Source organism: Myxine glutinosa, chromosome 7 (assembly GCF_964187855.1).
Source record: "Myxine glutinosa chromosome 7, kmMyxGlut1.1, whole genome shotgun sequence".
NCBI classification, from domain to species: domain Eukaryota; kingdom Metazoa; phylum Chordata; class Myxini; order Myxiniformes; family Myxinidae; genus Myxine; species Myxine glutinosa.
This window is the reverse complement of record NC_136267.1, coordinates 17,128,450-17,144,910: the sequence shown is the minus strand read 5'-3', so window position 1 is coordinate 17,144,910 and position 16,461 is coordinate 17,128,450. Positions and strand designations below refer to the sequence as shown.

General features: G+C 46.1%; 1 protein-coding gene across 2 annotated transcripts in view; it reads left to right on the top strand.

Annotated features, from left to right (window-relative positions):
• The window catches only part of LOC137431016 (uncharacterized), a 76,566-nt gene that overhangs the window by 11,773 nt on the left and 48,332 nt on the right, over positions 1 to 16,461 (top strand). For both annotated transcript variants that reach the window (XM_068121871.2, XM_078781319.1), the window contains exon 3: positions 1,324 to 1,518. In XM_068121871.2, the coding sequence (XP_067977972.2) occupies positions 1,324 to 1,518 (195 nt within the window). The remainder of the gene's footprint in view (positions 1 to 1,323; positions 1,519 to 16,461) is intronic.

Sequence of the window (16,461 nt, the reverse complement as noted above, 5' to 3'; positions counted from 1 at the left end):
TTGCTGAACGCCAGTTGCCGAACGCCATTGCGCAGTCGAGTCGATACGAGGAGTTGTTTTGGGCAGCCCGGTCGAGTCGTTCGGAGATCCCGACCCGAGTTGGGCTGAGGTGTAGCCCGAGTGGAGCTCGCTGTCCTGCTGTGGGACCTCGTGGTGCTTGGAGCGGTGCTGGTGCTTGGAGCGGTGCTCGGTGCTTTGTAGTTTGGTGCGCGGACCTCGTGTCCAGCGGCGGGGGCATTGGCTCGGGCCTAGCGGGGCGTGCGAGGCGGACGGAGGATTCCTCCACGCCGGAGTTTGCAGCCGCGTTGGACGGACATGACAACGAGACCAGATAAGACCGAGCTCCGCGGTTACACGATACATGACGTGTTCTTTTTGTTAATTGCATTCCCTCGTTTTGTATTTGATATCTGTTGTGTGTGGGATCCCAATTTAGTTACCTCAGATTTATTATCACATTTTCCTGTCCTGCCTTTTACATTTGAATAAACGCTTGTATTATTTGTATATATACCTGAACGCAGTTTTCCGGGTGGTTGATTTTAATAGCTCAGGCTGCGGGGGCTCTCGCCGCTTCCCTTCATCCCGCGCGCTTGAGTAGCTTTGGTTACGGAATCCGCCATTGAGTTTTCGCCTCGGGAGTAAAGCCTTCGTGATCGGCATCCGCGACCGCCTGATATTAATTTCGGCGGTTGCACGACAATAACATAACATTATCTTTGCTAACTCCCCCTCCACTTCCTCTCTCCCCCATCCCTTCTCTCTCTTCCCTTTCCTCTCCCCTCATTCCTTCCATTCCCTCCCCCCTCTTCCTTTCACCCCACCCACTCCCCCCTCTTTCCTGTTCCTCCCTCCCCACCTCTATCCCCCATCCCCTTCCTCCACCCTACCCCATTCCCTCTCCTCCTTTCCCTCCCTCTTCCCTCTTTCTCCTCCCCTCTGCCCCCCCCCCCTCCTCTCTCTCCCCTCCCTTCCCCACCTCCACTCGCCCTACCACCCCTCTTCTTTCCCTCTTCACCTCCTCTATCTTTTCCCTTTCCTCTCTCTCCCCTCACTTAATATTCTCTTCAACGAAGTGACTGCGTTGCCCAGCAATGCCGTGTACCTTTGCTCGTATAAAATATAAATAAATATGTTAATGCCAAACCAGGTGAGATGTTACAAGGGGTGTGTAAAGTTACCAAGTTTCTTGTAGAGTGCTCGCTAAGTGACTTAAGAACTTAAGCAAGCACTTCATTCAAAACTGTTGATAAGGAACGGCTTGCTTGGCATACTATCTGCTTGGTAACTGAACTCTCCCCTGCCATGCACGTGTTTCTACAGGTAGATGTTTTCACTGTGCGATGTCTTTACCTGGGGAGCCTGAAAAATGTAACAATCTGGCATGATGGGAGTCGATATTATTCCACCTGGTTAGTCGAGAACATCAGAATCACCGAAGCATTCTCTGGCATGGAACAAACATTTAACTGTTCATGTTGGATTTCTGGAAACTATCCGAAAACGCTCCATCCCCAGGTAAGCCACCTTTTTCACGAATACGAAATGGAATCTCGATCTTTTAACTTCATCTCCCAAGATCACGTGTTTCCCAATTTTGAGTTGGGAAGCTAATATTGGACATGACAGTGACCAAGTGATGTGGCTATCAAGGATATTTTTGATTTATTGATTAATCATTTAATCGATTAATTATTTATTGATTAATCAATTAATTATTTAATTTTTTTATTAATGACTTATTTAATTACATTTCTAAAATATACATCTTCGGATGAAGCACGAGTGGTTTCGTTATGCTATTAGCCAATTGATTAAGAAAATATTTTGTGATAATCTTTTATTGATTTTAATTATACAATTAATCAATCAATTAGTGTACACTAGTTTAATTGTACAATCAATTAATGTACAATTAGTTTAAAGTTGTGAGCTGAATCAGAGTTCGGTTTTTATCTTTCAAAGATAAAAACTCTTTCTAAAGCTCTTTAAGCTCTTTCACGAGCCTCGATTCAGTATACAACAAAAAAAAACAAAAAAAAAACACCTCTCCCTCCCAATGCAGCCTCTATGAGCTGCATTGCTGTGACCAAGTGATGTGGCTATCAAGGATATTTTTGATTTATTGATTAATCATTTAATCGATTAATTATTTATTGATTAATCAATTAATTATTTAATTTTTTTATTAATGACTTATTTAATTACATTTCTAAAAGATACATCTTCGGATGAAGCATGAGTGGTTTCATTATGCTATTAGCCAATTGATTAAGAAAATATTTTGTGATAATCTTTTATCGATTTTAATTATACAATTAATCAATCAATTAGTGTACACTAGTTTAATTGTACAATCAATTAATGTACAATTAGTTTAAAGTTGTGAGCTGAATCAGAGTTCGGTTTTTATCTTTCAAAGATAAAAACTCTTTCTAAAGCTCTTTAAGCTCTTTCACGAGCCTCGATTCAGTATACAACAAAAAAAACCAAAAAAAAAACACCTCTCCCTCCCAATGCAGCCTCTATGAGCTGCATTGCTGTGACCAAGTGATGTGGCTATCAAGGATATTTTTGATTTATTGATTAATCATTTAATCGATTAATTATTTATTGATTAATCAATTAATTATTTAATTTTTTTATTAATGACTTATTTAATTACATTTCTAAAATATACATCTTCGGATGAAGCACGAGTGGTTTCGTTATGCTATTAGCCAATTGATTAAGAAAATATTTTGTGATAATCTTTTATCGATTTTAATTATACAATTAATCAATCAATTAGTGTACACTAGTTTAATTGTACAATCAATTAATGTACAATTAGTTTAAAGCTGTGAGCTGAATCAGAGTTCCGTTTTTATCTTTCAAAGATAAAAACTCTTTCTAAAGCTATTTAAGCTCTTTCACGAGCCTCGATTCAGTATACAAAAAACAAAAAAAACAAAAAAAACCACCTCTCCCTCCCAATGCAGCCTCTATGAGCTGCACTGCTGTGACCAAGTGATGTGGCTATCAAGGATATTTTTGATTTATTGATTAATCATTTAATCGATTAATTATTTATTGATTAATCAATTAATTATTTAATTTTTTTATTAATGACTTATTTAATTACATTTCTAAAATATACATCTTCGGATGAAGCACGAGTGGTTTCGTTATGCTATTAGCCAATTGATTAAGAAAATATTTTGTGATAATCTTTTATCGATTTTAATTATACAATTAATCAATCAATTAGTGTACACTAGTTTAATTGTACAATCAATTAATGTACAATTAGTTTAAAGTTGTGAGCTGAATCAGAGTTCGGTTTTTATCTTTCAAAGATAAAAACTCTTTCTAAAGCTCTTTAAGCTCTTTCACGAGCCTCGATTCAGTATACAAAAAACAAACAAACAAAAAAAAACACCTCTCCCTCCCAATGCAGCCTCTATGAGCTGCACTGCGGTATTGCCGGGCGCCAGAGGCGCCCCGGCAATGCCGCGCTGTAGAATATTTAATTATTTGGCATGGGGGCGGTGTACTTTGAATGTATCTGTACTTGTTTTCTATCTTGTTTGTTTGTTTTCTTGGTTGTTTGTCCGTGCGATATCTCAGCCATCCTTTGAGCTGGAAGCTGAAATTCTTGGTTGTTTGTCCGGGCGATATCTCAGCCACCCTTTGAGCTCGGAAGCTGAAATTTCGGCACAATAGTGAGCAAGTCCTTTGTCAAAAACTGTATTTTTTGTTTTTTGATTAATCGATTAATTGATGAGTTATTTAATTATTAGTGATTAATTAAGTTAGTTATACATTTCCTTTCTCTTCTGCGCATTATCTCAGGCACCTTTTGAGCTATGAAGCTGATATTTGGACATGCCAATGACCACGTGATTTGGCTGCAAGGGCTAATTTTGATTTATTGATTAATCAATTGATCAATTAATTGCTTAATTATTTCATTATTTGATTAATGACTATAAAAATTGTTTTTTTTTAAGTTACACATTCTGATGAAATGGTGGTGGTTTATGTGTTATAGTAGCGAATTGATTAATTATTTCATTTTTTATGATTATTATTTATTTATTTTTATTATTAATTATTTATTTATTTTCTTTCTCATCTGGCCAATATCACAGGCACCTTTTGAGCTAGGAAACTAATATTTGGACATGACAGTGTCCAAGTGATGTGGCCACAAAGGATATTTTTGATTTATTGATTAATCACTTAATCGATTCATTATTTATTGATTAATCAATTAATTATTTAAATTTTTTAATTAATGCCTTATTTAATTAAATTTCTAAAAGATACATCTTCGGATGAAGCACTAGTGGTTTAGTTATGCTTTTAGCCAATTGATTAAGAAAATATTTTGCGATAATCTTTTCTCGATTTTAATTATGCAATTAATCAATCAATTATTGCGCACCTCTCCCTCAAAATACAGTCTCTATGAGCTGCAGGGCGGTATTGCCGGGCGCCGGAGGCGCCCCGGCAATGCCGCGCTGGAGGATATTTAATTATTTGGCCTGGGGGCGGTGTCCTATGAATGTATTTGTACTTGTTATTTATATTATTCGATTTGTATAGCACATTTTGTTTATGGATACAAGTTGCTGAGAAAAAGATCAAATGGAGGTGCTGGACCTTCCTGTGAGACGCTAAATCCACAAATCCACTTTTTAAGGAAAAATTCCAAGCACACGGCCATTCATCACATCTCACAACCAACAATTCTCGTACTACTACTCATATATATACACACACACACACACACACACACACACACACACACACACACACACACACACACACACACATCTCACAATAAGTTAGGGATATTGTGGGAGTGATTTAATTTTTTTATAGGGGTTAGGGTTATGGTATTGAAATCAAGAATGTTATGTTTTTTCACACTCATTAATAACCATAGAATTAAGACCAACAACTTTTTTCAACATAATTAATACACAAAATCAACCACACCGAAGAACCTGCCAATATCCCTAACTTATTGTGAGTAGTGTATATATATACTACCGGTCAAATTTTTTAGAACACCTCAACTTTTCCAGTTTTTATTGAAATTTACGCAGTTTAATGTCTCAATGTACTCTGAAATTAAGCATAGAACAAATAAACAATTGGAGATAAAAATAAATCATAGCATCATTTTGTTTAACAAAATTTAATTTAAATTTTTGACTCAGCAAAGTAATAATAATAATAATAATAATACATTTATTTTATATAGCGCTTTTCAAGAAGCCCAAAGGCGCTTTGACAGAGTACAAAAAACAAGTGCAAAAAGACAAAAATCAATAGGTAAATAATCAAAGCAAAAGGAAGGAGAAGGAGAAGAGATAGACAGGGGTTGAATGCTGTGGGTTAAATGTTGAATGCAGTGTTGAACAGGTAGGTCTTGAGTGATGTTTTGAATGTGGTGAGTGAGGAGTCTCTGATGGTGTGAGGCAGTGAGTTCCAGAGGGTGGGAGCAGCGATGGAGAAGGCCCTGTCCCCCCAGGATCTGAATTTGGTCCGGATGGGGGGGGGGGGGGTCAGGAGGTTGGTACCAGCAGAGCGGAGGTTGTGGGTGGGAGTGTGTCTGGAGAGGAGGTCAGTCAGGTAGGATGGGGCCAGGATATGGAGGGCTTTGTAGGTCAAGAGGAGGATTTTGTACTGGATTCTCTGGGGGATGGGGAGCCAGTGAAGCTTGTAAAGGACGGGGTTGATGTGGTCACAGGTCCGGGAATGGGTGAGTAGACGGGCAGCGGAGTTCTGAATGTATTGGAGTTTATTGGTGATTATTGAGGGTGAACCATAGAGGAGACTGTTGCAGTAGTCAAGACGGGAGGTGATGAAGGCGTGGATGAGGGTTAATGCAGCCGTGGAGGAGAGGGATGGACGGAGACTGCGATGTTTTTCAGGTGAAAGAAGGCTGTCTTTGTGATCTGTTTCGTGTATTTGTCGAAGGAGAGGGTTTGGTCAAAGATGATGCCAAGATTCCGGATGTGAGGGGAGGTGGATATTGGGAAACCGTCGATGTTGAGGGCAAAGTTATGGGTGGATTTGGTGAGCGTTTTTGGGCCAATGATGATTATTTCAGATTTATCATAGTTAAGTTTGAGGAAGTTGATTTGAAGCCAGGATTTTATTTCAGTGATGCCGTTTGTCAGGATAGAGTGGGTGGTGGTGGAGACGGACTTGGTGGAGATGAAAAGCTGGATGTCATCGGCGAAGCAGTGGAATTGGAGACCATGACGGCGGATTAAGTGACCAAGGGGGGACAGGTACAGGATGAAGAGGAGGGGGCCAAGAACTGAACCTTGGGGGACACCTTGGGGGAGGGGAGCAGTGGGGGATTTGCAGTTATTGATGGAGATGAACTGGCGTCTGTCAGAGAGGTATAATTTGATCCAAGAGAGGGCAGTGCCGGTAATGTTAAAGGTGGTTTCAAGTCGGATGAGGAGGATGGTGTGATTGATGGTGTCAAAGGCGGCGCTGAGGTCGAGGAGGATGAAAATGTTGAGGGTGCCAGCGTCGGAGGAGAGGAGAAGGTCGTTGGTGATTTTGAGGAGAGCAGTTTCAGTACTGTGGTTGGAGCGGAATCCGGATTGGAATGTTTCATACAGGTTATTCGCAGAGAGGTGATGTTTGAGTTGAGTGGCTACAGCACGTTCCAAAACTTTTGACAGAAAGGGTAGGTTGGAGATGGGTCTGAAGTTATTTAGGGTGTCAGGGTTGAGTCCAGGTTTTTTCAGAATGGGGGTAACAGCAGCAATTTTGAGGGATGGTGGGACGATGCCTGTAGACAGGGAGGAGTTTATTATTGCAGTGATAAGTGGAGAGAGAGCAGGAAGGGAGGCCTTGACAAAGCTGGAGGGGATGGGGTCAAGAGTGCAGGTGGCAGTTTTCATTCCTATGAGGAGTTCAGAGAGGTCAGTAGGGGAGACTGGGGAGAACTGAGACAGGGGTTGGCAGGATAAGGGGGGGGCAGGTGGTTTGAGGGGGGGGGGAGCGGGTGCGGTGGTGGTTAAGCTGTTGTAGATGTTGTCAATTTTGCATTGGAAGAATGAAAGGAAGGAGATGCAGTTTTCTACTGTGAATGACTGGGTGGTGGTGTTCAGGGGGCTGAGGAGTTTGTTTATTGTAGAGAAGAGTGCTTTTGGGTTTCTAGAACCAGAGTGGATAATTTGAGAGTAGTTGGCGGAGCGGGCGCGGGAGAGGGCATCTTTGTAGTGATGTAGGTGGTCCTTGTAGGCTTGGGAGTGAATTGTGAGACCTGTTTTATTGCAGAGTCTTTCAAGTTGGCGAGCACGAGTTTTCATCAGGCGGAGTTCAGGGGTAAACCAGGGAGCAGAATGGGTGAAAGAAACTGTTTTGGTTTTTATAGGCGCAAGCTGGTCAAGGCAGGAGGAGAAAGTGTGGTTGTAGTAGTCAGTGAGGTCAGAAGGGGTGTGGAGGTCAACGAAGGGAGAAGTGGACATTTCTTCAGAGAGGGTGGATGAGAATGAGGTAGGTGAAAGAGCGTTTAGCTTACGGAAGTTGATAGTGCGATAATGCCTTGGTGCTGGGGTGGGGATGTTGATGGTCATAGTGATGGCTAAGTGGTCAAAGAGGGTGAAGTCGGAGCCAGAGAGATGGTGCAAAATTAATCCAGTAGAGCAGACAAGGTCCAGAATGTGACCACGGTTATGGGTGGGAAAGTTGACATGTTGAGTGAGGTTAAAGCAGGTGAGTAAATCAGTGAAGTCAGTGGTTATTGTGGAGTCAGTGGAGTCCATGTGAATATTGAAATCACCGAGGAGGAGGATTGAGGGGGAGAGGGGACAGAGCTGGATCAGAAAGTAGGAGAAGTCAGACAGGAATGATGGGTGTGGTTTGGGAGGGCGGTAGACGACAGCCATGACTGACTGTGTGTGAGCAGAGAGTTTAAAAGCCAGGTGTTCAAATGATGGAGCAGATGAGATGGAGATGAGGCTGGTCTTGATGTCCTGTCAGTGTATTACGGCAATTCCACCACCTCGGCCCTCCGAGCGTGGTTTATTGATGTAAGAATATCCATTGGGTGTAGTGAGGTTGAGTGAGAAGTAGTCCAGTGGTTGTTGCCAGGTTTCAGTGAGACAGAGAAAGTCCAGTTTATTGTCCAGAATGTAGTCGTTCAGGATGAGGCTTTTGTTGTTGAGGGACAAGGTATTGAACAAAGTGAGCTTCATGTTGGTTTGTACGGTGGGGATGAACTCAGGTGATTTAGCCAGGGTTTGCAGACAGGAGGTGCGATCGTGTGCGTTGCTGTGACCAGGTGCACTGGGACGATGAGTGGGAGTGCGCTGAGCCGACCAGAGCACAGGAATGAAGTGACCTGTTTGTAAGTAAACAAACTTATGACCAGAGCCTCTATGAATATAACTGGGTCATCGCAGGAGTCCGTGGTATTTGATTGCAGAGATGCATGATGGGGTGGAGTAAGTGCTGAGCAGAAGAAGCCTTGCGGCGGAGTACCTTAGAGCCATGCCAGGCAGGAGGGACGAGTACGAGGCCAAAGCCGAGGAGGACGAGCAGGCCTTGCCGCAGCGGCAAACGACCGCAGCCGCTAATCAAGACAGCAAAGGCCGCAGCGGCAAACGACCGCAGCCGCAAGCCAAGACAACAAAGGCCGCAGCAGCAAACAGCCGCAGCCGCAAACCAAGACCGCAGCGGCAAACAGCCGCAGCTGCAAACAACGGCCGCAAACAACGGGAGCGGGCCTGAGGCAACAGTGGAAGAGCCGGGCAGGCGAAGCCAGGAGCAGAGCCGGGACCGAGCAGAGAGCAGACCCAACGGCCAAAAAGCCGCCACGACCACCAGAAAAGCAGACTATGTACAATGACCCAGTCGGAGAAGTGGCGAACAAGTAACGCCAGCGTCCTCTCCAGACCGGACCGGAAGCAGAAAGCGGTATACCCGCCACCTTTTGTAGCCACCTTTTGCAGGTATACCGCCGAACACTCTCGTGGCATTCTTTCCACAATGGAAATCAAATATTGTTTGGGAAGTTCTTCCCAACACTGTTGCAGACGTTCCCACAAATGTGTTGCACTTGTAGGTTGCTTTGCTTTCACCCTTCTGTCCAGTTCATTCCAAACCAGCTCGATGGGGTTTAAGTCTGGAGACTGTGCTGGCCAATTCCATGATTTGAAGCCCACCGTCTTGTTCTTTTCCTCGAAGGTAGTTTTGACATAGCCTGGAGGTGTGTTTAGGGTCATTATCTTGCTGTAGGATGAACCCCTGACCAACTAGGCATATACCAGTGGGTATTGCATGGCGCTGCAAAATGCTGGGGTAGCCCTTTTGGTTCAGTGTGCCAGTCACTCTGTGCAAGTCGCCGACTCTCGATCCAGCAAAAGAGCCCCAGACCATCACGCTTCCTCCTCCATGTTTGACAGTTGGTGTCACACACTGAGGAACCATCCTTTCGCCTACTCGACAGCGTACAAAAACCCTGCGTGATGAACCAAAGATTTCAAATTTTGATTCATCGGTCCATAAGACCTTTTTCCAATCTTCAGTCGTCCACTGGCGGCACTGGCGGCATGGTGCTTCATGGCCCAGGCAAGCCTCTTTTTCTTATTTTGCCATCTTTGCAATGACTTTCTTACTGCCACTCGACCTGTCAAACCTGCAGCTCGAAGTCTTTTCTTCAGAGTTGAAACTGAGACTTGCTTACTTCGACCAGTGTTAAGCTATGCTTGAAGCTTTCATCCTGTGAGCCACCTATCACGCAAGCTGTTGACTCTCAGAAACTTGTCTTCTGATTCTGTTGTGGCTTTGGGTCTGCCAGACCTCTTCCTGTAAGAGTTTCCTCCAGTTTCCAATATACTACTTCCTGCAGTGCAATATTGTCCAATAATGCTTCAGAGGGTGTAATAACAGTCTGTTCCAATAGTGCTTTTATACAGGCAGGGGGTTTGTAATCAAGTAATCAGCGGAGGTTGGGACACCTGTAGGAATTGTTTGCATCAACTTTCAATGCTTAGTTTACTTACATTGCTTCAGAACAGCTGTAAGTTGTTAACCTATTATTTGTTCCCTGAAGAAGGCCTTTTTTTTTTTTTACAATATAACTGTGCAATTTACATTATTTTCCCGTTTTTGCAAACCTAAACTTTTTTTTTAACCTCGAGCAGTTTACTGCTTACCTTTGTACCATTTCAGGTTATTCACTAGACTTGAATTGCTTAAATTTCAATAAAAAAATTATATATATATTGTTACGGATCGCGGTTAGATGTTATTTCGACCGAGCGGTGGTGTATTACCGCGACCTAACAGTTATTCCCCGACTAGACCCCGATTCCACCCAAACGTTGACCAAATCGCGCTATGCTAAATCAATGATGGAAAGGACACAACGACTGGGATAGATGAAACGACGCAAGGGGTACAGTTCTCAAGACCTCCGAGGAGGATATAATTACAGTGGGGGAGAAAAGGGGTAGATTACAAGGTAGTGAGGTAAAGGCACAGAAGAGATAGGCACTTAATTACAGTCTTATCTTATCCCAGACAGACCACAGACAAACGGAACAAGGCTGACTTACACAGGGATTGATGGCAGGGAAGGACAGGTAGTTCGATAGCACAAGGTGCACCTTGGCTCGGGGACAGGATCAAGCACGGTCCAAGAGATGCAGGGAGGCCTCACAGCGCTCGGAGGTGGCGTCTTTCTTTCTCCAAGCTCAGCGCGCATCTGACGTCACCTCCCTCTTCCTGCGCATGCTCAACGGGGAGTGACACGCCCTCGGCTGGTTGGCTCCGCCCCAGATGGGACCGGTCCGCCGCTCCCATTGGGTGCGGGGGTTACCGGGCTCCGCCCTTGACGAGGAGCTGACAGGGAGCCCCTATTTGGTAACCCCGTCGAGCACATGTTCGATGGCGGCTCGCTGGGAAGGCCTCATGCCCTCCCAACACCCCCTACCAACCAAGCCGGAGTGAGGACGCGCACTCCCTGTGCACGCCGCCGCCGTTGCTGTTGTTGTTGCTGAACCGTGAGGAAGAGCTGCGGGGAGGTATTGGGAGGTCCTAAACTTCCTAACGGTGCCATACAATCACATTCTGGTGCAACGAAGGGTCAGAATTAATGGAAACGAGTCCTTAACTGACATAGACTAAGAATAACTAGCAAGATGTCCTATAGTTGTCTACGTGAGATGCGGTGGACCTGGATGCGACATTTAATGGGGGGAAATAGGGGGAGGTCGGGTCTACAGAGTGTTGTTTACAGAAAATGGGACTAGGGAATGGGGGATTGGGGATAGTTGGGAAGTTTTTTTTTTTTTTTTTTTTTTTTTTTGTATACAAGATCGAGGCTCGTGAAAGAGCGAACATTAATCACACAGAAAGACAAACCGACACATAAAACATATAACATCGGGAGCGGTAGACAAGATGGGGAGAGAGGGGGAAGGACACAAACACAACATTTGAGAGCAGGGACCGAGAGACATGGAGACATCGAGAGATCTGAGAGAGGGCGAGGGCTTTGGGGGGGGGGGGCATGGGAAGGGGGCAGTGGGAGAGGTATAAAACATATGGACACTGCCAGTACTTCCAGGAAAGAAGTTGGAATTTCAAACAAGGTGGATCTGGGGTGAATTAGCGGGGGTAGAAAAGATCAAGGTTTTGGATGGGGGAAGATAAGAGATGGTGGTGAACAGCTGTTTTAAAGACCTGGAGGGAGGAGTGGGATTGAAGGGAGTGAGGGAGTTTGTTCCAGAGGTGGGAGAAAAGAGGAATGAAAGAGTGAAGGTGAGCAGAGAGCCGAGATTTCGGCAGTTTAACCATCAAAGGGTTGCTGGCAGATCTTGTGCGACCTGTAGGAATATTTGGGGGACAGAGCACAGAGAGAGCTGGGGGTGCAAGGCCGGAGAGGAGTCGGTAGAAGACAGAAAGACCACCTACCTGCCTGCGGTGAGTGAGTGAAAGGCCCTCAGAGATAGCTTCATCGCGGGAGATTCCAATAATTCTGAAAGCTTTGGTTTCAACAGCGTGAAGCCGAGCTAGGTGTGAGGCAGGAGCACCGGCCCATAGGGGAGAACAGTATTCCATTGAGCTGCGGATGAAAGCCTTGTATGTGGTGAGGAGCTCAGGTGTGCCGAGGAAGGACTTCGCACGATGGAGGATGCCCAGTCGGCGACTGGCTTTGGAGGCCAGCTTGGAAATGTGGTTTTCCCAAGAAAGATCATGGCAGATAGTGAGACCCAAAATCTTGAGCGACAGAACTTCTTGGAGAGGATTGTTGAGAAAGTAGATGGGAGGGTTGTCCAGTCGATCTTTTCGGAGAGACATAGTAAGAGTGTGAGATTTGTCAGGATTGAAAGACATGTTCCACTTGTTTGACCAGTCTGTGATTTTGTCCAGGTCTTCAGAGAGTGAGGAGGCAGCAGACTGCCGATCTGAGGGAAGAGGAATGGAGCGGCAGAGAGTGGAGTCATCAGCAAAGAGATAGAGAGGATTTTCGAGAGAGTCAGAGAGATCATTGATGAAGACCAGAAAAAGCACGGGGCCCAGAACACTGCCTTGGGGAACTCCAGCCTGAACAGGAAGAGGAGATGAGAGAAACCCATTCAGGGCCACACGTTGACGACGACTAGAGAGGAAGTCCGCCAGCCATGCGTGGAGATTTCCATGGATACCAAAGGAGGAGAGTTTGGTGAGCAGAGCGGGGTGCCAGACCGTGTCGAAGGCACGTGATATGTCGAGGGAGACGGCTCTAATTTCCTGTTTGGCATTGAGGACCTCCATCCATTGTTGAGACAGCAGAAGCAGCATGTCCAGAGTAGAGTGACCTGGTCTGAAACCAAATTGATGATCAGAGATCAAGCCATTGGAGAAGAGGAAAGATTTCATATCCGAAGCAATGATGGATTCCATGACTTTGCTGATAATTGGGAGAAGGCTGATTGGTCTGTAGTTGCTAGGATCTGTTTTTGCACCTTTTTTGTGCAAAGCGGTGATGTTGGCTGATTTCCAAGCAGATGGCAGTTGACCTTGAGCAAAAGAGAGGGTGAAGAGAACAGAGAGAGGGTGAGATAGAGCAGCAGAGCAGGATTTTAGGACCCGTGGGCTGATGCCGTCGGGTCCAGTTGCAGAATCAGAGTCGAGGGTTGACAGAAACTTTTCCACCTTGTCAGGAGGAAAGGACACGGAGTCCAGGAGCAGCAGGGTACGACTGGGTATGGTGGGTACAGAGAGGGATGGGTTTGGGACACAAGATTTAGAGGCAAACACAGAGTTGAGGCATTCAGCTTTTTCACGTGCGGAGTCAGCTGTGTAGCCGTTTGAGGTAAGGGAGGGGATGGAGGGGGAACAAACACCAGAAACGGATTTGACCAGACGCCACCAGGATTTGGAAGAGGGAGACAGATAAGAGAGTTCGGTCTTGAGAACGGAGATATTGTTTCCTGGCTCTCCTGAGGGTGGACACACACTTGTTTTGGGCTTTGTGAAAGGAAATGAGATTTCCTTCCGTTGGATTTGCTTTCCAGGAGACGAAGGCAAGTTGTTTCTGGGCAACAGCCTCACCACAAGATTCCGTGTACCATGGACGGGAGGAAGGGTATGACAACTGAGATTTCTTATTGAGGAAATAGGGGAATATTTACAAGCGGATATGGATGGATGCAAATCCCATATCCGCAACATTGCACCCTTCTCTACCTCGGGGCGTCCCGACCCAATAAATTTTTACCTACTTTAGTGTGGCACTCAGATGTAGTTCCCTCTACTATTAACTCAACCCTGAGTGCGACAGTTTTACAGATGTTCACAAATGAGTAAATATGTCCCCCTGCGACGTTGCACCCTTCTCCTAACAGAAACACACCCACAGGATAACCGAATCGCGGAAAGCATCCTCAAACTAAACATACAGCCGGTAGGGAGCATCTTTTATACAAGACTGATATTTACACTACGATCCAGGACCTGTTCTTTGAGGAACACATGCAGATGTTATGCATAGAGAGAGAGCACGCATGCCAGCATCGATACACCAACCCACGAGTGCCCTGTGGCCCTACGGCCTTTAATAATGTGCAGAGCACCCCGTCCAAGCACCAAAAGCACCACCCCATTATGTACAGTCAGCACCATCCGGTGCACCAATAAAGTGTTCAATAAAAAAAAAGGCACAATCAAGTGTCCATGGTCACCGGTGGTGTCGCAGCCGGCCGATGTTCTGCCGCTGGTCTTGCCTTCATGGAGTGCACTTGGCCTTCTGGCTTCTTTAGAAATAAAGAAAGGCGCCAACCGCGTCCATTTCTTAATTGTGGCCGTCAGGGGGGCCAACTAAAAGTGGTTCACCTGTATGGCATAGGTGCCACGTTGACCCAGGTCCATCCACGGGTGGTGCTTGACCGCAAAAGAACTGCGGTCCATTGTGGGCGGCCACAAAAATTGCGGTCCATATGGTGTATCGATCCAGGCAGCAAGCAGCGGAAGTACAGGCCCACAACTGCGGAGCCAGCACCTCTCTCTCCTCTCTCTCTGCCCCAAAGCCAGATCCTCAGAGGTGGGAGACAAAAGAAGACAAGTGAGTAAGGTGATAAGGGCGCAAAAGTGCATGCAATACTAGGTAATGCACACTGGGGGCACATGGGAACCAGGTGAGACAGGTACGTTCCTACCGTACACCCCCCCCCCCCCACCAGGTAACCTACATTGCCCCTCCCTTACCCCTTACTGTATCCACAAAACACAACACTACCCATAAACATCTACTTTACACATCAACAAACGTCCCTACTGTCTTCCCCGTTCCTCCCATAAACCAAATTCGTCTTCTCTCCCTCCTACCCAATCAAATTTGCCATTTCCAACTCTCATCAAAATTTGCCATCTCCAACTCAACATCAACATCTGCCATCACCAATTCATCATCAGTCCCTCCTAAGGAGGGAGAGATGGAATCACCCCAATGTCTCATCCACGTCGTGATGCGTCTCACAAATCCACACAGCAATTCTCCTTTCCTGCAACACAGAACAAAGGAACACAGGTGTGGAGTCATCATCATCACCTCAGGTAAGTGGCTGCGTATGGTGCGACAGGTTCTTCAATCCTAACTATTTCCTAAATGACTTTAACAACTTTACATTACCCGGGGTCTTTCCCTGCCAATCCATTGGCCAACTTACACTATGGGTTCTAAAAACCAATTCCCATTGCCCAAACTGTGGTGCTTCTCAAGTTGGGGTCTCACTCCCCCGATTCATCACTCGGTGCCCCCGCACAATTTCGGTGGCTGGGTCGTGTGACGCTCCCAGCTGGTCCGCCCACCTGCACACCTCCACCACTGTTGATGCCTACCGAGCTCACCTGCTCCTCCCCCTAACCTAACTAACTGGGGAAGGCCCTCTCGCACTCTCACCCCCTCAGTGCCCTCTCTGGCACGGGCTGCCCGATCCACACCCGGGATCCTCAGGCACCCACTGACACTAACGGCTCCCAGAGCCCACCTGCGGCCTCACCTGGCCGACATCTAACAGTGGCGGAGTGCCCAACCATTCACACTCATACTAACAGGCCACACGACCAGCCAATTTCACCACACCAATGCACCCATCCACAATACCATTCTGCAACCGCACCACAAATGCCAATATCCAACCACAATTTACCTATACCTTCTAACTATTCTTTAAACTACCCTCCCCGGGTACTCGTGAAAAGGGGTCCACTCTTCCCCCATCCACACCTTCGCACCATGCACACCACTCCGTACCACTTACTCCAACTCTCTCCACACCACTCATTCTCTGCTCCATATATTCCACACACCTGCACTTGCACACCTGTGCTCTCATACTTGGTGCCGCCTGCACCCTTCTCTCCCCCAAGCGCATTCGCGCTGATCCACAACACTCACTACTCATACACTGCTCCACACACCTGTCCAGTTCTCACACAGCATCATCTCATCTAACTACTCCCCTCTGAAACTTGCGCTTCCCAGTCGTCCCTTTAAACTATTGCGCTCCCTCGTCATTATTATCATCCACTCTAATCTACCTGCGTCCCCTCTACAGGTATCCTTGTCACTAACTAACCCTAACGTTACCTAATGTCATCTTCGCTAGATCCCTACACACAATATCCTAACCCACCCGGGCTAGTTTTCACTGCCATCAACCCCATAACTAGTGCTCCTTTGCCCCCCAATCATGGGAAGGGTGGCAGGGATGCCACCCTTACCCACCGTCATACGGCGCGAGTGGGACCTTGTGGGACCACCTCGTATGTGAGTCGTTGCCCACCTGCCGGACCCCGTGTGTCGCCCCTTGCGGGGTCGGCGCGGGGCCGAACCGGCCGGGCCCCCACAGTACATTACCCCCAAGGGGCTCCCGTGCCTCCCCTGTCCCTCTAAAAACTACCCCTGTTGGTGTCGATGCATGGGTCACACTTCCGCAACCCGCTACCCAT